This window comes from Vicugna pacos, chromosome 23 (assembly GCF_048564905.1).
Source record: "Vicugna pacos chromosome 23, VicPac4, whole genome shotgun sequence".
Taxonomy (NCBI): Eukaryota; Metazoa; Chordata; class Mammalia; order Artiodactyla; family Camelidae; genus Vicugna; species Vicugna pacos.
Genome location: NC_133009.1, coordinates 1,075,767 through 1,101,530, shown reverse-complemented (window position 1 = coordinate 1,101,530; position 25,764 = coordinate 1,075,767). Strand labels below are relative to the sequence as shown.

The following is a 25,764-nucleotide window of genomic DNA, read 5'->3' as shown; positions in this document are numbered from 1 at the left end:
TGAGGTAAAACGTCTCTCCTGTCAGGAGATGACCAACAGAAAATAGAATTAAATCAACAACCTAAAATTCTAAGTCTGGCGAGGTATAGAAGTCTACCAGCTAAATGTGTCTTCTTCTGGAAAAGAGGGAGACTCACCAGCTCTTTTCTGTGGAGCCTGAGCCCAGGGGAGGACAGTGAAGTGTGTTCTGTAAGTACCCAATTAGCAAAGTGAGTGATGAATAAAGAGATGTGAGCTTTGATGAGAGATGATACTACTATTCACTTGTCCTGTAAAGTATGTCTTCGCATTCAGAGATCAATATCTCGGCAGGAAAATGCACAGCCCGGGACCAGACCACTTCTGTGATTGTGACACTGCACTTAGATGTCTCAAGGGCACCTCCAACTCCACCTGCAAAGAGCTAACTTCACGGTGTTCCTCCCATAGCCATCCTGCCCAGGGCCCCTGGTCGGGGGCAAGGTCTCCCTGCCTCTCCCAGCTCAGGCCAATCACTCACAGGTGTGACAAGACCCCTCCTTCAGGGACAAATTTCCTCAGTCAACGAGATCCACCACCCACACCTGTCCTACCAGGTAATCACTGGCACTCCCTCAGCACTGACTCTGTGCTGGGGACCATGCTGCACACTGTGCACACGTTATCTCACTGGATCTACACAGCAGTCCTGGGAGTTCGGTACATCACTGCTTCTATTGATTAGATAAATTGTTTCACTTCCTTGGGTGTGTCATCCAAAGTGACACGGCTACTGAGCCACAAACCTGGGACTGAAAACCACTTGAAAATTGAACACTGCTACACCTCGCAGCCACCCTACTCTGACTCATCACATCACCTCCTGCCGAGCCTTCTAAATGTTTCTAAGCATTCTACAAGACAAAAGTGATCTACGAGAGCACCGCACTAGCCTACTTAAAATCTGTCAATGACGGTCCACTGCTCTTAGGAGAAAGCCCCACCGGGCCTGAGCACAGCCCAACGACCCGGCATCCGCTTTCCCTGTGCTGCCGCGCCGCCTCACCCACCACGCAGCTCTACACTTGCAGCGTCCAGGACAGGGATGCTGACTCCGTACAACCCGGGGCTCGTCTCACTCAAACAATGATCACCCTCTTCAGTGGTTACCTTCTTCAATACTGAATCTCAGAAAAATATTTTCTCTGGATGAATCAATATCTTTTTCCTTACAACTTCCCATCATTGATAATGAGCTCCCCCCAAAAGAGAGAAGACCTAATCCTCAGTCTCCTTATCTGTAAAGTGCAAATAACAGGGAAATATGAGAGGTTTTATTAGAAGTAATATTCATGTGAGGCTGAGGGACAATTCCCAACATACAGTAAGTACTCAATATGTGCTTACTTAATATTAATAAGAATAGATTACATTCCAGCAACCTTACATCAATGCTTTATGGCTTTGTCTAAAAGACTACCGACAAACTGTTGGACGAACTGTTTTGAGCAGATCAGCACAAGTGTACTGGGCGAGGTAAGCGCTGACTCCAGTTACAGCTGCAACCAACCAGCACTACGGGGCGGGAGCAGTTTGCTCAAACTCTTACATGTTGCTCGAGCATTTAGTTGTAGTTATTGAATAAAGACAGGTATTATTTACTCAAAGCTCCTGAAACATAAATCTTCAAAGATTGATGCAAATTAGGTTTCAAGTACAACACTCTCACTAGAAATTACTTGAAAATTATAGTCTTAGCTCCTCCGCACATCAAAAGAGCATTTTCCTAATGTATCTGACTATATACTCTGAAAGGATTGTTTCAAAGAAATTAAGATGAAGCCATCCTGAATAAGATCTCAGTATCATCTACACAAACCCCACCCAAAGGTCTCATTTCTCACTTCCACATAGGTGTTCAGATGGCTTAAGCTGGGTCTTGGTTTCTTATGACACGGGGGTGGGAAGAATTGTGGATAGATCAATGTAGCAAATATAAACCTAGTGTATTTGCTATGTAGGAATCCTAGAAATAAATAAATTGATATATATAGTCCCACCCTTATGAAGCTAATCCTTTCCATTTACAACAGCATAAAAAATAAAATGAGAGATACATTTAACAAAAGTTTACAAGATTTGTACATTGAATATTTTGAAGTATCACCAAAAAAAATTTAAAATATCTTCATATATGGAAGGCATCCCATGATCATGCAATGGTAGAAAATATTGTTAAAAATGTTAAGACTTCCCAAAGCAATCTACATATTTAATGGAATCCCTATCAAAATTCCAGCTGACTTCTTTGCAAAAATTGAAAAACTGATCCCAAAATTCATATTGAAAGCAAGGGACCCAGGTCAGCCAAAACAATCTTGAAAAAGAAGAGCAAATTTGGAGGACTCACTCAAAGGTTACAGCAAATCTATAGCACTCAAGTCATTATGGTTCTGTCATAAGTTTGGATGCAGAAATCTATGAGACACAATAAAAAATCCTGGGGGGAAACTTACATTTACAGTCAGTTTTCCAGAAATGTGCCAACAACACTCCATTGAAAGTATAGTCTATTCAACAAATGGAGCAGAGACACCTGGGTATCTGAAGGCAAAAGAATGAATCTGGAATCTGGACCCCGTATTTTATATAACAAATATTAATTCAAAATGGATCACAGACAGAAACGTAAAAACTAAATATATGAACTTTCTAAAAGAAGACATAGTATGAATCTTTGTGGTCATAGGATAGGTTATGGCTTCCTAGATGCAATATCAAGAGCACAAGTGATAAAACAAAACAGATAAAATGGACTTCATCAAATTAAAATCATTTGTTACAAAGGACATCATCAAGAGTGTGAAATGAAAGGGGAAAGGGGTAGCTCAAATGATAGAGTGCGTGCTAAGGAAGAAAAACAAAATGAATAAATCTAATTACCTCCCCTATAAAGAAATTGTTTTAATGTTTAAAAAAATTAAAGTGAAATGACAATCTGCAGAATAGGAGAAAAATCTTGCAAAGCATATATCTAATAAGAGACTAGTATCCAGGATATAAAACAAATGCTTACAACTGAACAATACAAAGAAAATCGACCCAATTTTTTAATTTGCCAAGGATTTAAATAGATACATAATTGGCCAATAAGCATCTGAAAAGATGCTCAGCATCACTAGCGAAATCAAAATCAAAATGAGATCTCATTTTAAACTCACTAGGATGGTTATAATCAAAACATGGACAATAACAAGTGTCAGTCAGGAGGCAGAGAAATGGATACCCTCAATATGCAGCCGTTGGAAAGGGGCAATGGTGCAGCTTCTTTGGAAAAGCCCGATGTTTCCTCAAAAGGTTAGAGTTATGTGGCTGAGAAATTCCACTCCTACATGTAGAGTCATCCATCAGTGTCCTCGGGGGGTTGGTTTCAGGAACCCCCCACCCTGGATACCATAATCCAAGGATGATCGAGTCCCTTTGCAATCAGCCATCTGGATCCATGAAGTGGAAACTACAGATATGGTGGGCCAACTGTACAGCCAACAGAATGGAAATGTATTCTCACAAAAACTTGCACATCAATATTCATAGCAGTATCATTCAGAGTAGCTAAAAGTCACTAAAAATATCCATCCATCAATGAATGGATAAACAAAATTACCAAGAATAGTCCCACAAACTTTTGGTAATTGAATCTTTGACAAAGGAGGTGAGAACATACAATGGAGTAAAGACAGCCTCTTCAGCAAATGGTGCAGGGAAAACTGCACAGCTGCATGTAAATCAATGAAGTTAGACTTCCCCCTCACAACATACAAAAAAATGAATTCAAAATGGCTTAAAGACTTAAAATTGTAGACAAGACACTATAAACCTCTTAGAAGAAGACATAGGCAAAACATCTGACATATATCTCAACAATGTTTTCCAAGAGCAGTCTACTCAAGCAATAGAAATACAAGCAAAAATATACAAGTGGGTTCTAATTAAACTTACAAGCTTTTGCACAGAAAAGAAAACAAAAATTAAAGCAAAAAGACAACCTATGGAATGGGAGAAAATAGTTGCATTAAATGAAAGTGACAAGGGCTTAATTCCCAGAATATGTAAACAGCTTTTACACTTGATAAAAAAGAAAAACAAACAATTCAATCCAAAAATGGGCAGAAGACCTAAAGAAACATTTCTCCAATGAAGACATACAAATGGCCACTAGGCACATGAAAAAATGCTCAATATCATTATCAGAGAAGTGCAAATCAAAACTGCAAACAAGTATCACCTTTCACCAGTCAGAATAGCCATCATTCAGAAGTTCATAGACACTAAATGCTGGAGAGGCTGTGGAGAATTGGGAACACTCCTACACTGTGGTGGGAATGCAGTTTGGTGGAGCCATTGTGGAAAACTGTATAGAGGTTCCTCAAAAGACAAAACCTTGGGGGCCCAGATGACACAGCAATCCCACTCCAGGGCATATATCCGTAAGGAACCGTAATTCAAAAAGACACTTTCAGCCCAATGTTCACAGCAGCACTATTTACAATATCAAGACATGGAAACAACCTAAATGTCCACTGACAGATGACTGGATAAAGAGGTTGTAGTATATATGTCCAATAGACTACTATTCAGCCATAAAATAATAATAAATAATGCCATTTGCAGCAATATGAATGGACCAGGAGAATGTCATTCTAAGTGAAATAAGCCAGAAAGAGAAAGAAAAATACCATATGAGATCGCTCACATGTGGAATCTAAAACAAAAAAAACAAAAACAAAAACAAAGAAACAAAAAGATAAACTTATCTATAGAACAGAAACAGACACAGAGACATAGAAACCAAACTATGGTTACCAGAGGGGAGAGGGTGTGGAAGGAATAAATTGGGAGTTCAAGATTTGCAGATGCTCAGTATGTATACAATAAACAGCAAGTTTATACTGTATAGAACAGGAGAATATTTTTAATAACTTATAGTAACTTATGTTTAAAAAGAATATGAAAATGAATACAGGTATGTTCCTATTTAATTGAAGTGTTGTGCTGTACACAAGAAACTGACGCAACACTATAAACTGACTAGACTTCAATGAAAATATTTTTAAATACCAAAAACGAAAAAAAAGGAAAAGGATACTATCAAACAAAAAGAATAAAGTACTGATTCAGGCTACAATATGAATGAACTTTGAAAATTTATGCTAAAATAAGCCCGTCACAAAAGGGCAAATAGTGCCCTTTAAGGTGAACTGTATCTAAGCATTTATTGTACTACTCCTGTAAATTTTCCGGAGTTTTGAAGTCTATCAATATCAAAATAAAATGTATTATTCATTAAAAACTTAAAACGCTTCCTCACAGGAGGGCTTTAATTATTAAATGCAGAAAAGCATGTAAAACTCTTGGAACAACAATTTTCACGTCCACACACAGTCACTGCTGTCACTGCCACTCAGAGTGTGGTGCCAGCGCTGATGAGAGCTGCCTCCTCTCGCTCCCCTGCAGAAAGGAGTGAAGGCCTGAGCTCTGACAGGCAGGGTTTCCGTGAACCTGGGTCAGCCACAGCCACGTCCCAGACTCTGCATTACCCAAATTTCTTATACAAACTGCAACATGTAATGTAAACACTCTAGAGGGATGTATCTTACAACACAGGGAATACAGACAATGTTTTACAGTAACTATAAATGGAGCATCTATTGTACACCTGAAACATATATTTTAAATCAGCTATGTCTTTATAAAAATTAAAAAATAATTTAAAAATGTTATCCTTTTAATATTCAATTTGGTTTTTAATTAACTACTAAACAGCTTAGAATATATAAAAGCATTTAAGTGTGATGTTTGTTTACATATTTATTTACTTCAGCCTCCTGCTAAAAGAGAAATTAAACAATTTTTTAAAAACAGCTTAACAACCATAAAAACAAAAAGGCAAAACTGAGAGTGAAGAGAAAATGGAGATTCAATACTTAAATGAAACCAGGGGGAGGTAAACTCATAAAAATGGATTCCATGAAGTCAGGGCAAGTGTTAAAGGCCGACTAGAAATTCAGCTGTAAGATTCTTGGCAGCTAAAGCAAAAAGAAAAAGATGATGGGGCAGGTGGTAGAGCGTGTGCTTAGTGTGCACGGGGTCCTGGGTTCAAGCCCCAGGGCCTCCACTAACAGATAAATATACCTAATTACCTACCCCCCAAAAGAGCCCCAAAGAAAAGAAAAAGAAAAATTTCTTTCCAAAAAAATCCTGATATTAAATTTGGATTAAATACTTTTAAAAAAAAAAAGAAAAATAGAAAAGATGAGTGACACTGTGAACAAAAACCCCAGCTCGGCTAACAAGCTAAGTCACAAATCTAAGTGTGATAAGTGTCGGTTTACTGATCTAAGTTTTGCTGGGCTAACTCGTAAATCTGAAGTTCAGTGTCAGTTTACTGGGCTAACAAGCTAACTCGTAAATCCAAGGTCAACAATTGTCAGTAACGTGATCTGTTCCAAATTGATAAGCTTCAGTGTACTGATTCCTTGCTTTTTGTTGTTTGAGCCTTATTGGCTAAAAGCCCCATACTTGTAATTAACCCTATAAAACCTCATGTGCACGTCTTGGAGGTGCTCAGGGCTTGGGAACACAAGCCCCTCTGAGCCCGCTGGCATAATAAATCTCAGTACTCCCACCCTCTGAGTGGTGCTTATTTCTTGGCTGGCCTGTTGTTTCCATAACAACACAAGCGATAATGCCCATGAGATAAATCTGCGATGGCTGCTGGCAGGTCCCCATGTCTCATGTGGGAAAATCTGAAACATATTTCTCACCAGAGTCATCCTCAGCCCACCCCACATCTCCCGCTGTTAAATGCAGGAACACATGCAGGGCCCGGCCTTTGCTCTCTCTGTGTCATCACAGTGAGACAGGATGGAAGGGGGCAGAGCAAGCCTTTCAAGAAAGACCACAGCAATTAACATCAAAATGGTGAAGAATTCAACCCCCAATAGGTCTTGAGGCTCAGGATGAAGAGATTTAACTTCTAGCAGATCTTGAGCTTCATTATACACCCATTGTAATAGTAACATGGTGAATAACACGGCCCCAGGCACCATGGCAGTCACAAGGCTAGCCACAAAAGGTCAAAGGGTGGGAAATGGCCAACTCCCTGGAATCCCAGCCCCTTGCCCTAAGGCTGGTCCTTCTACTCATTAGCATATGAAACCACCAAGCCCAAGAAAACAAGCAACACAGCTCCACCTCCCAGGAACCCCTCTCTCTACCTCTTCGGAGAAGGCCCACACTATTTCTGTGGAGTGTGTGCCTACTTTTAATCTGAGCATCAAACCCCCATACTTCGTGACGTTTCTCATGCCTGTCAATGTATCTCTCTGAATAAATCTACCTTTACTCAACACTGGCTTGTTCTTGAATTCTTTACTGCATGAAGCCAAGGAAAAAAATCTGGTGGGGCACATCCCAGGGGCTCAACGGAAGCCTGGGACACAGCCCTTCTCATGCCCCACATATTTTTTCTTGTATCAAAAGGACTGGGATGTGAAGTGAGGTCTGAGGCCCCAGCTAAGGGACAGAAGCAGCCTCCAGGTCTCCAATTGGTGGGCAGCCTCTCCCCCATCAGGGGCCATGGGGTCTGCCCGGTTCCCTGTGTTTTTTTGTTGTGCTGACTCCCCAGTCAGAGAGATTTCTCCTTAGGCCTGGCTCCACAAAACCCTTCTCTCCAAAATACAAGCACATCATGTCACAATCCTCTTGTTCAACCATGAATTGTTCAGCCAACTTTTTCCTTCCCCAGTTAAGTACCTAAATGTCCTCCCTGCCATCCCACCACTTCTTTCTTTTTGAGAACTCTGCACTCCCCACACACCATCCTGAACGCAGGTGCCTTGCTGGCTGGGACCGAGATGTTTCAGTCTCAAACATCCTGAGTCGTTTCTCTTTCCACTTTCTAACTTAAAAAGGCCTTCCTGTGTCTCCCACCGCTCTGATTCTGAACGTCAAAAAATGCTCAGGTTGCATTCACTATGTGAATACCTCCCAGGTTTTGGCTAGGTTTCCTTCCCAAGATCTTCATTAAGGAGCTGCATCAAGAAGTTTAAAGGGGCTATTCTTACATTTGAGTGGAGGAGCCTCTAAGAAATTTAAATGGCTTTGAAGAGAGAGTTAACCAGGGACAGAGAGGTCGCAGGTCCTAGTCAACAGTGTCATGAGGCAAAATGTTCTTCAAAGGCTCAGAGTGTCTTCTGAACACGGAGTCCTCAGGGAGGAGGTGACAGGCAGTGAGTGGGGTGAGTGACACAGGGTACGGTCCCCCAGCAGGGGAAGAATTGGTTATTTTCTAGTTTTGCAATTTCTTACTAACTTTTTCTCTTATTGTCACATACCATTTCCTACGAATTAAGCATATCAATGTCAGTCATTTGGGCCACTTGGGAGAAGCTACACGATGCCATTCACAAGGCTGGGACATGACAGCCACACCAGTCTAGGTTGAAAGACCAGTGGGGGTATATCCATGGTAATCACAGGCATGCAGCAAACCCCCCAGATTCAAAGACCTCCTCTCAAAGTTGGCGCCAATAAAACTACCAAGCAAAATGCGTGATGATTATGGCCAACATCTGTTTATTAGTTAAGTGCCCGAGACAGCTGTCGCGTAATGGGGAATGAGTACGATCAATGAGGCCCTGTCTACCTGGCCACACGCGCCCTGCCTTCCTGCCTTGCTGCAACAGCAGAGCTTGTTTAGCTGAGATGAGCGCCCCCAGAGCAGCCCCAACGGGAAAGCTCCCAGCTCTGCATGGCCAGACGTGTTCCTTTCCTTCTCAGAGCTGATCACAGTTTGCTGTCGTCTGTTTTTATGTTTATCCCTTTTGTAACTGCCTCTCCTCCGGAGATTTTGCTCAAGCAGCACAGGACCAGGTGTCTCTTGTGGCCTGCCGGATATTCTGGGCTGGGAAACAGCCGAGCCCACATCTGGCTCTGGTGCTGAATGGAGAAGGCACAAGGCCCAGGGGCCCATGCTGAACCGAGGCCCCTGCACACAAAATTATGGTCTGACTTTGGGCAAATTACACAGTCTTTTTTACCCTGAGATTCCTCATCTGTCCATAAAAATAACTGCCCATGGCACACAGAGTTACAAGTATTAAAGGAAATCACCAAATTCACAAACTAGCCAAGGGGCTACCAGTGCATCCTAAACAGACACATGCTGCCTTTAAGGCTCTGACACACACCAAGCGTGGTGGTTGAACAAAGTGTACACTGCTAAGTGTCAGTGTGTTAAGTGCTTCATGTGTGCTATAATACTCTTCAGAACTTACAACAATCCCAGGAAGTAACGAATATTATCATGCCCATTTCACAGATTCACCATCAGTTTAAGAGAGGTTACATTCAAGTCCAAGGCACTATGGTGAGTAAATGGCGATTTCAACCTGAATATGGGCCCAGTCCTGGGCTCCATCTCTGTCCCATCCACCTGACCACTGCCTATGTATTCCACCTGTCCAATACCCAAGTTGAAGCCAGCCAGCACTTAAATGCAATGTGTGTCACCGTTTGTCAATGTTGGTTCATTACCATAAACAGTTCTCAGAAAGCACTTCAGAAAGGAAAGTTGGACTCACATACCTGCCCACAAAGAAGAGGAATTCTGCCTTGCCTTCTCCTGTAACGTGCAGAAACCCTTCCCATTCACCACCGAATCCTTTTGTATGCTTCCTCCGTGTTCATGTTTACACATGGCTTATTAAAGTAGAAGTTACCTGCAGTAATTCCATCTCGGTTCCATTCCAAGCTTCCAGATTATCCATAATCAGGGTAATATCATAATTTTCTGTGAATGAAATTACTACAAATTGAATGAAAATATTGCAACCATGTCACTAAACAAAGTATGCTGAAAACAAGTCATCAGCGGCTGCCGCCACCCCCCAGTGAAGACAGGCCTGCAGCCATTCACAACGGTGCCCTCTGAGCAGACTCAGAATAAGAAAGGACAGATTACTGGCCCTAGATAGCTAGGTGCTTGTCTAAAATATATATTCAGTCAGCCCAAATGTTGGCTTCCTCCCATATATTGAAAAGCATTAAATTCATGAACTTGAGATACCTGGCTTTCTTTAGATAACAAGCAATGTTTTATTGTTCTAACTACCTGGTCTTTGTTGTAAAGCTCCTATATAATCCTAGCTTCTCCCCTACTCGTGGGAGCAGTCCCTCAGAGTGTTCTGAGAGGCGGTCATCCTGGCTCGAGTCCTCCTGACAAATAAAACATAACTCTTAACATTCAGGCTGCACGTTTATTTCAATCAAGTCCCAGAATAGACACAACTCATCAATTCTGTAATGGGACACACTGGATCAGGAACCAAAAGAGTGTAGTAGTCCCGAAGAACTACGGCTCCCTCTTTCTTCCTGTCATTATACAATCCCACCAGAACTCATTACTTTGCTGTCTGCTCCTCTGGCAACCAAACTCAGAGAAGAGTCAACTCAGCAGAGCGTCCTGCTGGGGAGAACCCCCGCAGAATCAGGGCTGGCTGCCTGCCTCCCGCACGATCTGCTGACACTTGGTGTCCTCCATGGAGACCAGGCCAACAGAGCTGTTCCCTACAGCTACAAAGTCCCAAATATTAAATAAAACCTTTCATTTTATACTATATGTTACATATATACCCATCTCTGAAAACAGCTTTGCCAGAAGCCCAAATCTTCAACATTAATCTGCAAAGGCAAATCAGGTCCCCAAGGGAAAACAAGTCTTAAGACGATGCTAAGACTTCCAAAGTCCTCTCCACGACCATAAACCAAACTGCCTGTAGGTCTGCAGCTGCAGGAGGCTACATGTCTGCTTTTAAAGCAACCCCTTCCTGCCCTCGGGTGCTACAATGCCCTTCTACGCCCTCCCATCTCAGGGTAAGAACAGCCACTGCAGAACCTTGCAGGGCAGCACTGACAGGACTGGACAAAGAGGATCAGAGCTAAACCAAGCCTTCTGATGACACGAGTTATCACTCTGTCACTTTACAGATGAAGATATATATAGAGAGAGGTGGGGTGATATTGTTCAAAGTCACACAGATAAAAAGTGACAAAGTCTATAACTCTGCTCCTCCCTCTGGTGTGACGCCCCAACTGGGACAACCACAGGGTTCTCTCATGCCTGCCTGACCAGTTCTTTCCTATCACTCATGACCCACCACAGGGTCTGAAATTAGCCTGCATTTGCAGCATCTTTTCCCTCCAGTTTCTCAGGAACAAGGCTGTTCGGGCCACTGTATGACTTCCAGGTCCCCGAAATCTCCGTGCTCAGGCTGCTCTTGACTGTGCATCCGGCCCGCTGCTCAGAGGCTCTTCCTCCCCTGCAGGAGGACTTTTCTACTCTTCACAGGGACACCCCCTTAGGGGATCCCTCCTCTCGCCCTCAGCATGGCAGGTGTCCCAGGCCACATCGCGAGATGCCCCAATAGGACTGCATCTGCCCAGGTCTGCTAGTCAGACCAGCAGCCTCAGAGCCAGGGATTATGCCCAGGTCACACTGCAAACCTACTGCCCGCCTCACAGCCCCCAGCCAGCAGGTCACCTGGAAGTCACAGCAAGTGCCCCACCCAATCCAGAAGCCTCTTCATTTCCCAGCACCACTGATGACTGGTTTCCAAACTTTGGTCAGTTTCGCACAGAACAACACCTTCTACTGTGAAGCGGGTAGTTTTCGCTTCTGGGCCCCATTCTTACTGAAAACGTTAAGGGAAACCAAAAAGCCTCTTCTCAACCCTTTTCTGATGATACCCTCCCACCCACAATATACATATGCTCAAGAGATTTGGATCCACGTGATTTTGTTTCCCTTGCGGTAAGTGGCTCAAAACACTGCGGGATTCTTTCTCCTTTGAGGGTATTAGGACTCAGTTTCTCGGCTTTAATCTGTTTTTGTCTCTGTCTTCTTTGTTCCTAGCAGTTGCCACCTCTTACTCCCTTCAGCAGCCTCCCTCCCAACTTCTAGTCTAGGAAATCAGCTGTGATGAGGGGCCCGGGGGCATTCACAGAAGATGCAACAAATGCAAAGAGAGGCTACATAATTTGCCAAAGATATCACCTTCAACCCCCAACAGAGTGTGTCATGTCCCTGTGTTTAACTCTTATTCTAAGCAAGTTAACTTTTTGTAGATTATGTTTATAAACAGATGAGAAATCAAAATACATACAAGGACACACATCAACTCTAAGATATTCATTAACTCCACTATTTTGTTTCTATTTATTTTATTTGTATTAAAAAATTAAGAACCCCTGCAATCAATATAGCAAAATGTTACTGGGTTTTAAATACAGAATATAGAGGGGTTAAGTGTGTCATTACTCATCCTTATATGTATGTTCACAAGATAAAATTATTTGAAAGTCTCTCTCCCCTCTCCCTACTCACTACTGGCTCTCACCTGAGCTCCCAGACCACACATCTAACAACCTTTCACTTTACCCACAGCTGAACTCATCAGTTTTCCCCCAGAAATCCCTCTGCAGCTTTCCCTCCTCAGAACACAGCAGGACCATCATTTAACTCATTAATCCACCCAGAAACCTGGGCCTTACTCCATCCTACCTTCACAGACAGCTTTAATTCTTTCTTTTTACCATCTAAACATGCCTTCAATCTGTTTGTTTTACCCACTGACTGTCCTACCGCTCAAGGGGAAGCCAACAACACTGCCCACCTGGACTCACGAGTCTCCCAAGTGGCCCCACAGCCACTCTCCCCTACTTGAGACAAATGGGATTGTGTCACTCCCACGCTTTTTGGGCTCTTTTCAGACCCAATGTTCATAGAAGAAACTCCAAATTCTTCACCTGGTGAAGGTGTTTGCCATGAAACTGTCAGCTCAGGGAGGGCAGGGCACGCCCTCTCCCCTCAACCCCACTCTCTGGCAGAGCATCAGCTTGGGAGGACCTGCTGAGCTACATCAGCCTGTATCCTAAACCTGGTCTTGAGTTCTTAGCAAACTGCTTCACTTATCCATACATATCCAAGGTAGATAAGAAAGATTTTAGATGTTGAGCTAGACTATTCATTTGGGGATTTTGCACTGGCAACCTGCAAGTATATGTTCTAATGATTGTGTCTTGTTAAAACCACACCCAAATTAAAGGAGTATTTGTGGAATGTCTTCGGAGTAAAAGGGTTCTGTACTTCTACAGATTTTATGTTTTATAACATGAATAACCCGGACAGGGTCACAAATGGAACTGCCTCACAAGTGACAGAAGACAGGTTAGACGCATATAGCAACAGGTCACAAAGATGGTAAGAGCAAAATTGTTTCTCCAAACCCCCAAAAAATTCCTCCAAGAACAGAATACTCAGAATTTTGAAAGTAAAATACTATCATATAAGGAAAGAAAATAAATAATCCTCTTCATCAGTGATTCAAGATCTGACTGCAGAGTTATTAGCAGGCTATACTGAATCCTAGCACAGAAAAATCAGATGGACTAGTGGTGAGTAAGTTCCAGGAAAACGGCAGTAATTCCTCCACTTGAAAGAGGACACACACTCACTTGTTCAAGGTGATTGTAAACAACATTCTGCAGAAATTCAGAATATTCAGGCACCGATTCTAGATGGTGATGACACGGAAGGATGGCTTGGATGCATGCTTCTGAGTCACCGGCATTCTTACACTGCAGGGGGAAACGGAGGCCCTCAGCCAAGAGCAGAGATGTTCCTGTCATGTATCCCAGGCAGTGCCTCGGGGACTCAGTGTCCTGTAGCAGTCCGGCCCCAGGCGAGGACCAGAAGCGTGGCCCACCCAAGCAGGAAGGGCACTGTGCTTGAGAAAGCCCACACCAGATGGGAGCAAGAGTGGCTGGTGGGGTTTTGTGAACTATGAATGCTCATAGAAAAACACCTGCATACATACAAGTGATACAATTAACAGTAGCATTCTTTTTAACAAAATTTCAAATGTCAGTGTTAATTTTACCATTCCTTTCCTCTTGTCCCCTGCACTCTGAGACAGGCTTAGGCTCTCTCACACTTGCAGTTCTGATGCAATAGTTGTGAAGTTATTTTACTTTACTGCAAGTGTCTTTGCTCCACGTGTCGCTGTGACTGTCGTCTCTTAACACAGTCAAATATCTTCCTGGATCTCTCCATGAGTTCCTTGCTCCTGCTTCTCAGATCCTGAGATAAAGAACAGGTGAAGGCACATGACTGGAAAAGTCAATGTGGACTTGAGCAAAGTCCACAGTGACCCCCTAGGTGAGTGTTGACCACCCCTTAGCTTCGATTCTCAAAGTTCTGCCCAGGGTGACATCCAGACAGGAGGGAGTCCTGGGCCAAATTAAAATCTGTGTGGCTTGGGTGCGGGGAAAGGTGCAGGAGCTGGTTCCGTAGCCGGGACCCTCCACACCTCTGCTCCTCTCTCTCCCGAGGCCCCGCTGCCAAGCCCCCAGGTTCCCTGATCTTGTGTCCTTCTCTTCTACTCTACTTCAAGCCCTTTTCCTCTTCCTTTATTCCCTGATTATCTGCAGCTGGAGTGATTTTTCCATCACAAAATCTGAAAAAATTTCCTGCAGCTGAAAAAGAGGTCTCCAGAGGTCAATGCCCATATGGTGGTTCCTGAAGAGAGCCCCTGGTTAGGGGGACCCTCACCAACACTCACGGGACATCAGGCATGTTGCAGGGTCGACCACCCCCAACAAGAGTTTGCTGTGACCCCAAGGCACGCACAGCATCCCTGCTCACTAAAGTGTAGTTGTAATCCGTTATTAAGAAGCAAAAATAAAAAAAAATTTCTCATGTTTCTTACTAAAATTATTTATGAGTTAGAAAAAGAAATTGTAATAGAAAAGAACAAATTTGACTCCATGTTAGATGTGTTCGTTTGGCTTTAAACCTGTACCTTGTTTTCTAGGCTCTGACTTGCTATCTCTGCACCTTTTGTAAAAAAAGTTGCCTTTAGCCTGAAATATCCAGGACAGCCTATTCTCCGGGCTCTGATCTTTAAGGATATTAGCTCTTCTACACTTATGTACAGATGGCAAGTTGCAAAATAGATAATAACCTTTGTTTTATTTGGAGGTTTTACGGGGGCACCTTAATTTGACCCACATGGACAGCTGCAGGAACAAAGGATTCCAAGGACAAACAATTCGTACAGCGAGAAGTTTGCAACAACCAACCACATCCCCGCCGCTTTTTAGTATAAAAGGAGACTGAATTCTGCTTTGGGGAAGAGAGTTCTACTGGATATCAATATGCCATTTTCTGGGTCTGCCAGATTTTCAAATAAAGTCACTATTCCTTACTCCAACATCTCATCTCCCCATTTATTGGCCTGTCATGCAGCAAACAGAACGAGTTTGGACTTGGTAACAAAGTGACTGCATTAGAGGTAGTATGTCTCCACTGTTACCTCATTTCCAGTATGTCACAACCTATCAATTTTATATGCTGTTTAACAACACGACAAAAAACTTATTATACGGAATTGATTCCACAGAAATAAAATTATTTCTACTCCCTCAAAAATTTTCTTTTCTGTTTTATTTTGTTTTGCTTATTGAAAAGAAAATAAAAGTCAAATCATTTTATTTCACGTATTTTTATAGCTACATAATGTAAATACTACAAAAATATTTAAATTGCAATAAAATTGTTCATATATTTGTATAAAGATATATAAACAATCAATGCAGATTAGGAAAGGAGTAGATATTTACTAAAAATCCACTGCACATCCAGTCTTTTACAAGCATAACCTGGAATATAAGCTCTATTATCCAGGGGTCCCCCACCCCCATTCTCACTGCCGATTCCCTTAGTAATCAACTACCAAGGCACCAGCATAGAACCATGCGATCACTATTTTAGGTATAAATGAAGGAATTAGCTCATTCAATTCTAAAACAGAAACCTTAAAATAAATACTGAACTTATTTACAGATAAACAAAATTGGACACAAAAAAGTACAGTTTCTCCCCCAAGACACAAAGATAATAATTGGTAAAGGCAAGATTTGAACTAATCTGCCTGATTCTAAAGCTAAGGTGGAAATCCCCTTTGACTTTGGAGGTACAGCAGCACAACCCATCACCCTATCTTTGTTCAGATCTGGCTTTAGACAGCCTGAGACAGCACCCCATTCCTATGGAACTCGAGGGGAAACGATAACAATAAGGATTTTATATTCAGTAGTTTCTTAGGTCTCAATTTATAAAGTGTCAGCAGGTCAGCAGAAAACTCTGGGAGATATGAGTGGGTCCAGAGCTTTTCGCTGATAAGAAACTCAATCTATCAGGACACAGTGACCTTCCCATGAGTGGCCTCATGAACATAAACTGAATGAAGCTGAAATGAAAACTAGCAAGAACATGGAAGTGAAGCAGGAAGGATCCCTACTATCCCCTGCCCAGTTGCCTCTTCACCCGCGTGGACAAGATGGCAGAAGACCCAGGTTCTTGTCTAAGTTACAACATCATGGATTCTCACCCATAAAATGTTGCGACTCTATGCTGTCTTAAGTCCTTTACAACTAAAATATGATGACACCAATATCTCAGTGGAATGTCTATGTCTCCACTTTCTCTCTTCTATTAGGAGACTATATCTATGGCCACAAACAGAAATTCAATTAAAAACACCATGCACGAAGCCTGGTGAAACTCTGTGTAAGAGACATTGTTCTCACTCTCTGTGAATGAAAACTCAGAAAAAGTGGACCTTCTCCCTCTGCAAGTGGGAGGTAGACTGATTTTGTGTGTGTGTGTGTTTGCACGCACATGTGTGTGTGTAAATCAAATAAAATATATTCTGGGATGTGCACAGTTTTTTTTATGATACTATCATTTCATGAGGATGAGCCAACCTTTAAAGTAATTTCAATCTACTTTTCTGAGAGACTCTTTTGGTGGAGGATGGGAAAGGAGGAAAGAAGTAAATGAAGCAAAGCTGTAAGAATACTGCTAGGGAAAGGCAAGACATTAATTTTGTTCCTACTTGCATCACACACAAATTAGGGACTGGCTTTCCCCCATGTCTTGTCAAGCACTGAGCTGCAGAAGAACAGGCAAGAGCCCATTTCTCACTGAGCTTGTGACTGTACTTGGCATCTTATAGACACAAATTATTTAACTTGATCAAACATTCTAGCAGCAGGATGTAATTCTCCTACTTTGAGAGACAAGAAAACAGGAAGTGAAAGACGGTATATAGCTTGACCAAAGTCAGAGGACAAGTAAACTAAAGAGGATGAATTCAAACTCAGATCTGAATGCAGAGTCTGATCTTCCCACTCCCAGGGCTGGAAAATCCTTAACACACAGGGTCCCCAGCTCCTCTGCATTGTTCCTGGCACCAAGCATTTCCCATGGCGATGGTCTCCAGTTCTCCGACACAGTGCTCTGTGCAGCCAATAACCTCCATTCGACCTTGATCATCTACCCCCCACGCCCACCAGGCTTCACCATACAGGCAGGAAAGCTGGATTTCAAGTGCATACAAAGCCACCCTGGTTTAAGCTGGTCTGTTTATCAGCTTTTCCAGCATAAAGGCAGCCATGAAAGTGCTCACAGTTTGTACATGAGCCACACTACCTCTCTCCATCTGTCTCCCCACCTATACTACTTAGCTATGACCATTTTGAGAATCTTGGAAACAAATTTTTAAAAACAGAAAAGAAAGGATTCTGTAACAAGTACTTAATACTTACAATTTTAAATGAGAAGTTACAAAGTGAGTATTTACAAACCGAATCTGCCTTCCTAGGTGTCAGTTTTAACAGTTAAAAAAGATAATAGCAAAAATTTCTCACTTAAAAAATTAACAAAAACATCAACAATAATCTGGAATAAACTCAAAAACAATGCCCATGTTGTACATGGAGAAAGTACAGGACTGTACTGAGGGGTAAAGTAAGAAGTGTGAAAGTAGAGACATCAACATATTGTATGGAGGAAAGCAGTTTTAAAGATGTACGTTCTCCTAAAGATAATTCAAAATTACTAAAAAATCCCATGACAACTCTTATCTGTTTTTTTTTAACTTGAAAAAATTATATTAGAATTCTTCAGGAATAATAAAGTCATAATACAAGCCAAGAAATTTAGGGATCGAAAAAAGAATCAAAAAATTCGCACTGTAATATATTAAATAAATTTTTACAATATGTAAGATATAGTGCTAGAGTAAGAAAGTAAGATTGACAGAAATAAATCATGAGCTCAAAAAGAGACTCTAGTGTACATAAGTAGTTTTTACAGGTGGGATTTCAAATTAAAAAGCAAAGTATGAATTTAATAATTGTCTTGTTACAATCAGAGAATACCTGGAAAAAACAAATTCTATTCCAGTCAAAATGACCACAAGAAAAATTACAGAAAGTGATGTAAATATTAGAAAGTACTAATAAGAGCAAATACAACCCTTTGCTCATATCAATTCAGCTTCTCCTCACTATGACAAGTACCATTATCATCTCCATCTTAGAGATTAAAAAAACCTACAGAAGAAATTTATACCATTATAAGAAAGCATTTCTAAGAGTAATATCAAGAATAAAACCCAAAAAGAAGACATTTACTATCTTAAGGTTATTTTGGGCCACAACAATAATGAACCTACTGAACAAAATGAAAGGCAAGAAATGACAAGGGAAAGCTCTGTGATACATGTTGATGAAGACAAGGGGCTAATGTTCATAATATACATAGAGGTGTCACAAAGCAACAAGAAGCTCCCTCACTTAAATATTTGCAAAGGACAAAAGGGATCATTCACTTTTTAAAAGTTAGGTGGCTAATGAGTGAAAAATGCTCAATACCACACTGGTCATAAAGTGCAAACTAAAACAATGAAAATCATTTTGCTCATCATATTGGCAAATATTTGTAAAAGATATTCTAGCTAGTGTCCATTTTTGAGACAACAAACTGTGAGCGATCTTTTGGAGGACGACATGTCAATGGATATATAAACTCTGAAAAACGTGTGTACACACAGGCTGAACTTCACTTTTAGGAATTGTTTCATTTACAAAAAGAATCAGTTCAAAAAGATGTACTCATCAGAGCATTTACACAGCACTGTTTACATTGGTGGGAAGAAAAGCTGAAGTGGAATCATACCCAGGGATAGAGAATTGGTTACAAAATTTATTCTACATCTTTTCATTCCCCACAGTAGAAGGAATTTCTAGATTCACTTGAAAGGAGCCTGTGATTTATGTAGTTGTCACATCCAAGGACTAAATTTCCAGAAACCTTAGCTAAAGGAATACTCATACAAGATCACAGGAATGTTTGTACAAGAAGGATGCCAGTCAGACACCCTTTCTGACAGTGGAAAATGGAGAAAACTTAAGTGTCCACCATCAAGACAATGATGCGGTAAATCAAGGTGAGCTGTGGCCACTAAAGTTCCTGTGTTTCGGCGTGGTCCAAGGCTTTGTCCACAGTTCTCTCCCACGAAAAGTGTCCTTACACAAGAGACCAAACCTGCACATCAGAAGACCACTCTACTCTATCTGAAAGGATCGGGTGAGTCTGGAGGGGGAGGACGTCTGTGATATATACCTTAGTGAATAAACCGAGCTGCAGAAAACATATAGTATGGCCTTATTTTTCAATAAAGCATATATACACACACATATACATAGATTTCTCATATACGTGTATGTATGTGTGTATATATATATGACAAAGGCATAAAGGTCATGAAATATATACTCCACATTGTCAGCAGCTTTTACTCTCAGGAAAAAAGGGGAAGGGAAGTAGGGGACTTTCGGTACCACCACAGTTCTCTTTTCAGAATTTCAATTAAGTATACTTGGAATTTAAAAGTTTACTTAAGTACAAAGTAAAATGGACGATGCCTCCACAAAACAGAATGCTATATGGTCATTAAAAATCATGTCAGGGGAGATAGAATATTGTAGAAAAATGTGTAATAAGCCGAATGGAAAATGGAGGTCTCCACACAGTAAACAGGCACACAGTGCTCGCTGGTTTTTATGACAGAGTTAATACACACTGATGAAAAGAACAGAAAATAGATGTTAAAGTGTTAATTATTATCTCTGTGTACTGGGACCAGGATAGATTCTTTTGACTCTTTTTTCAGACTTTTATATTAAATACACATTATTTTTCATCTGAAAAATGCATTTTTAGATGTCTAGTACCACACATTGGAAAAAATACATGAGTAGTTACAGAAACAAATAACTAGGGGACACCGCAGCACCGTCACACAGTGTAGAAAGGGCGATCCTGAATAACACCACGCAGTTACAAAAGGACCCACAAAGTGAGAGCACCCGCTGTAACAGGCCGCGGCTCCCTTCTATTTGTCAGTTGTGTCTTCAGGGCTGAGGCATTTCTGAGCACGGCCAGTGTCAGTGCTGGTGTCTGGATGGATGCCACTGGAGGTGAGGGCACCTGCAAGCCGAGAGGAAGAACAGAAATAATCCTCTGCTTTTTCTGTCTTGTTTCTTTGTTACTTTTAAAGAGAGGTGTAAATAAGATAAACTGAATCTTCCCTACTGAAATTTCAGTAATGAAACCGTTTTTAAAGTGTTCACAACTTATATTCTGCCTATGACTGTCTTTTCAACAAAGCATCATATTTATTAAATGTTAATTAACTCAGTTAATTAACTACTTGTTGAAACCAATTAAAGAACATGAAATGCACTACGTGAAAGCACCACACATGCAGTGACTAGCTCAGCTGTCTTTACGGCAGTGCAGTCAGCCCCCACCATCCCATGACCCTGAGCTCCTGATGCTGGGAAGAGAGCACGCTGCTTCCTCAGATGGAGAGAAATGGTAAAAGCATTTTCTGAAATTTACAGCACTGACAAAACATACCTGACAAATCCCAGGCTCCTTTGAGGCTGTCATTTTCCGTTTCTGGCCAACACCCGTCAATGAGCAGAACCACCCCATTCCCGAGTCATGGGACTCACGTGGGCAGCAGTTTTGGAGAAATTTCCAGTTATAGAATGTTAACCAACTATACATAAAACTCTGAAAAAGAAAAGATGCAATAATCTGATTTTGGAAGACACTCAAAATATTCTCCTAAGTCTTAGTAGTTGGAAAGGCTGGGCTTCTCCTAAGCCACTTATTTATTTCACAGCCAGTGAGCATCTCCCACAAACCCTGATTCCCTGTGTGTGCTGGGAGCCTCAGGCACATTGATGCTGTCTATCTTATAAGTCACAAGGCAGAGGCGTGTGTCTCACGCCTGCAACTCTCACACAGGCTCAACTCCGAGCCTCAATTTGTGAACTTGGCCCCATTTTCTCACCTGTTTATTTGGTATCTGTTCTTCTGTAAGCTGCCTGAAGTGCTTCTTGGAACAAGTTAGAAGAATGAGTGGGTAGAGAAATGGACAGATGGACAGGTGAGAGATGGGCAGACAAACAGTGAGACTGCAAGAGAAGGGGAGCAAACAATATTTCCTATGCAAAACCCTCTTCTAGTCAAGGAAGAAAACCATCACGAAGAAGTATGAAAAGGCAGGTGGCTTAGTACTGTTTCCTGGATTTCATCAAAAGTCACACCACGTGATGAGAGGGTAGAAGTATAAATAATAAAAGAAAAAAAGCATGCATGTTTGAAAAATATATCTACATTATGTACTTTCTAAAGAATAGATTTATATCAGCAAGGCTCAATAACACAATCTTTGGGTATTTACAGAAGTGAGAATCCCATCTCCAATCCGCAAGACATCACTTCGGAGCACTGAGAGTCTACACTGTGCGATCATAAAGCCGTAACCGCAAAACCTGTGCTATCCTGCACTTACGAGGAACGAGCAGCTGTGCTTGGCCTGCCCACGCGCGTCATTTACAACCCACAGCACCTCTAAGGGGGAGGGATGACTAGCGAGCCCTGTCTCTGCAGGACAGAAAAAAAGTCCGGGAGAGGCTAAGACGACCTACAAGTTCTCCATCTCACAGGACTTGTCACTCCAGAGCAGGACTCGAACTCGGCTCACGTTTGTAACCACAGTACTACCGTACTTTATGTGCTTTGTGTGTGTATAATACATTTGTTTCTGGCATGAAAGGGTATTTAATAAATGATCGGTTGTCTTGTATATTTCATTAGCTAACAATCTTTATATTTTTGAATTGTACTCTTCCCCTGGAGAAAGGAACGGAAAGAGCAGTGGTCAGAATGAGGTGGGGCTCCATTCTTTATCTGTTACCTCATCTCATCCAAGTCCCCAAGCAGGGAGAAGGAGCAAATATTCTCTTCATCTTTTAAAGAGAGCGGTCCAGTGATGGTGATTTACTCAACTCCAAAACTAAGTCTGGGGGAAGGGCACATGCAGCAACGAGAGCAGTATCACCTGTAGGAAGGCGAAAAGAGCTCAGGGGATGGCTCAATGGGTCAGCCTGATTTAATTTCAATTGATAATTCAATAACACACTAAAAATACTAGAGTATTTCTTGACATCTAGCAAGTTTCCACAGCCGACATGTAACATTATCATGAACTAGTGAAAGGAAGAGTCCACAGACAAGGAAAATCAATGCCACAGGCAGGCTGAAACCCAGGCTGGAGGAAAGGAAGAGAAAGGGCATATTTAAGAAGAGGGGAAAGTCTGGGAAAAAGACATCATCACAAGGACTCTCAAGCATCATCCAGCAATCATATAATCATTCTTTCAAGAGAGAGTTACTTAGGTCCTATTTTGTGCGAGATTTTACAAAGGGCAAAGAGAGACCGCAGCATCCATGGTGGCAGCAAGTTGCGGGGCTATAATACAATTCTAATCCTGGTACCTTGCACACTTGTCCTCAGTATAAAGGCAAAAATTAAAGTAAAATAATACTATGTCAACCATACACATTGCTGAAATAAATTAAAGAAGACCTAAATACCTGGAAAGACAAACCACGCAAATTCCTGGATCAGATGACAATATTCTTGGGATGGCAGTGCTCCCCAGAGTGAAGCACACATACAACGTGGTCTTGATCACAATCCCAGCGGGCTCCTCTGCAATAACTGACTAGCTTCTGCTACAATTCATATGGGAATTCGAGGGTCTCAGTAACCAAAACGTACTTGAAAGAGTAGAACAAAGTGAGAGGACTTGTAATTCTCAATTTCAAACATTACAACTGTATCTACAAGTGAGATTAGAGGCCATTTTTAAGTTATTATTGTGTTTATCCTTATTTTCTAAATTCTGTACAACGAATATACCTGTTAGAATAAGAAAAATAAAAAGTAAGGTATCTTTTAAAACATGCACACCGATTCATTCATTGGGGAAAAATTATTTTAACTATAAAGAGGTAAACAAATATATAGTGAAAAAGGACTACTTAAAAATAAGTGTGCATTTACAATTTTCATAAATTGAAAACTGAAAAGCACAAACACATCAAGTTTCTTGGGAGACTCGTGAAACATATTAATAATTATTTTCAAAAATTCTAATTGCACAATGAAAACACAAGAAAGGGAAAATCATGATTGATAGGCAACTGCGAACACGTGGAGAGCAAAGGCCTTGAAATCACTGTTCCTTTAACTCTGCTACTAGCTCAATAGGAGAGGAAATTCCTCACTGAGGGGACAGTGGAATCCCATGCATAAGATAGGATACACAGTACAAACTGCAGTAGTATCGGGAGTGAATATGTTAGAAGAATTCTGAAGTTACAACATTGCTGAAAAACTATAAAAACACTGACAGACAGATTAAAACACACAGTCATACATATTATATAGAAACATGAACTCTTCTCCCATGTTGCATAGAAATACAAACATATTTGTTCATTTATGGGCAATGATTACTTTATCCCAGGTAGAATATTTCAACTTAAACAAATAATCAATATTACACTCCTATTGTCAAATGTACTTGATAAGTTACTCTGCTATGTAACCATATGTGTCTAAGATAGATCTAAAATTAGTGAAAAAGAGCTTTGTACGGTTTCTTGAATTCTTCTCAAAACTCCAAGCTTAATTTTAAAATATATCTGAGCAGTATTTCTATATTACCTTTTCCCTTGTGAAATGAACAACACAGTCTGTTGTCAAAATTCTGTCCTTACAATGATTCACGAGCACCGTATCCTCACAAAACTGCTGGACAGCAGAGCACTATCCAGACACTGTGACCAAATAAATGAAACAGAAGGAAGACAGTGACCCTATTCTGGAGGGCTTATAGTCTGTGTCAACACTGGGGTTTTTACTTGATTGGTTTGATTGGGTAGCAAAATAAAATCAATCAAGTACTTTCTTTGAGCATTCTATAAGTCATGACTGTTTTTAGTGTCATTAGCAGGAAAGACTTAAGCATGACTTGGTTAGGTCAACTAGCAACAATCATCACTGGAGAGTGAGTAATAAAGAAGTTAACTGATAGCAATGCTTCTGCCTACATGAGACCTAAAATAAATCTACACTGACATCCGAAAGGAAAATAAGGAGATGAGGTCCCCAATGAGAAAACAAACTAACAAGAAATCAAAAAAGGAAAGATGTATTCATTAACGATTCCAGGCAGTAGTGGAGCATGGTGGTGAAGATCACAAATGCTGGGGACAAACATGAGGGTCTGAAATCCCACAGCACTAGGTAGATGTGACACTGATATTTCAGGGAAATTTTCTGCATCTCAGTCTCCTATCCATAGACTGGGGACAACAACTGCACCCATCTCCTATAACGGTCCTAAGAATTAAGTTATTTTATATATAAAAGCTTAAATAAAATACCTCAGAGTTTAAATAATACCCCAAAAGCACAAGAAACAAAGAAAACAGAGACAAATTGCAGTTCATCAAAATTTAAAACTTTGCTTCAAAGGGCACCATCCAGAAAGTGAAACAACAACACAGAGGAGAAAATTTTTTCAAATCTCTTATCTGATAAGGAATTTGTATCTCAAAATGAAGAAAAAAAATACCCTACAACTCAACAATAAAAAGGCAACTCAATTAAAAGATTAATAAAATATCTGAAAAGGTATTTTTCAAGGAAAATATACAAATGTCCATAAAGCACAATGTAATGATGTTCAATAGCATTAGCTGTAAGGGAAATCAAGTCAAAACCACTAGGAGAAACCGCTTCACACTCACTACAATAGGGTATAATAAAAAAAAAGGTAACAAGCACTAAAGAGGACACAGAGGAAGCGGAGCACGTAGCCCTTGCTGGTGAGGATGTAACACAGCGTGGCCACTTTGGAAAACAGCCTGGCAGGGCCTCAGAGAGTTGAACATTTCGTTTCTGACTTACCCAGCAATTCTGCTCTTTGGGCACACACGTAAGAGAACTGAAAACAAATATCCACATAAAAAATCCCACATGAGTGTTCACGGCGACATTACTCATCACAGCCAAAAACAGAAACAACCCAAATGCGTATCACCTGATGAATGGGTAAACAGTGGGGCCCAGCCATAGAGTGGAATGTTATTCAGCAATAGCATAGCATAGAATAGTGACTAAGGCCACAACATGAGCAAACATTGAAAACTTTACTCAGTGTGAAAGAAGTCAGTTACAATAGACGTTTCCACTTATATGAAGTGACTCGATTTATATGAAATGTCCAGCACAGGCAAATCCACAGAGAGAAAAGTGGCTCCTTGGGGCTGGGGGAGGATGGGGAAGATGGGAATGCCTGTTTATGCATACGAGGCTTCCTGTTGGGGGGATGAAAATATTCTAAGATTGAATGGGATGCACAATTCTGGGCATAGAGTAAAAACCGATGTACATTTTAATGGGTGAA

General features: G+C 41.1%; 1 protein-coding gene and 1 pseudogene across 3 annotated transcripts in view; both read right to left on the bottom strand.

Annotated features, from left to right (window-relative positions):
- The window catches only part of LOC140688672 (trafficking protein particle complex subunit 9-like), a 70,218-nt gene that overhangs the window by 3,925 nt on the left and 40,529 nt on the right, over positions 1-25,764 (bottom strand). The window contains exons 1-2 of one of the 3 annotated variants that reach the window (XR_012063373.1): positions 13,534-13,586; positions 9,569-9,811 (exon numbers count right to left, since the gene is read on the bottom strand). Coding sequence is in view for 2 of the 3 variants with exons in the window: in XM_072948279.1 (XP_072804380.1) it covers positions 9,741-9,788 (48 nt within the window). In the remaining variant the exon portion in view is untranslated. Of the gene's footprint in view, positions 1-9,568; positions 9,827-13,533; positions 13,587-25,764 lie in introns of those variants that run through there. The other 2 variants (XM_072948279.1, XM_072948280.1) reach the window with 2 other exon arrangements.
- LOC140688670 (trafficking protein particle complex subunit 9-like) overlaps positions 22,246-25,764 on the bottom strand; it is a 108,498-nt pseudogene continuing 104,979 nt past the window's right edge.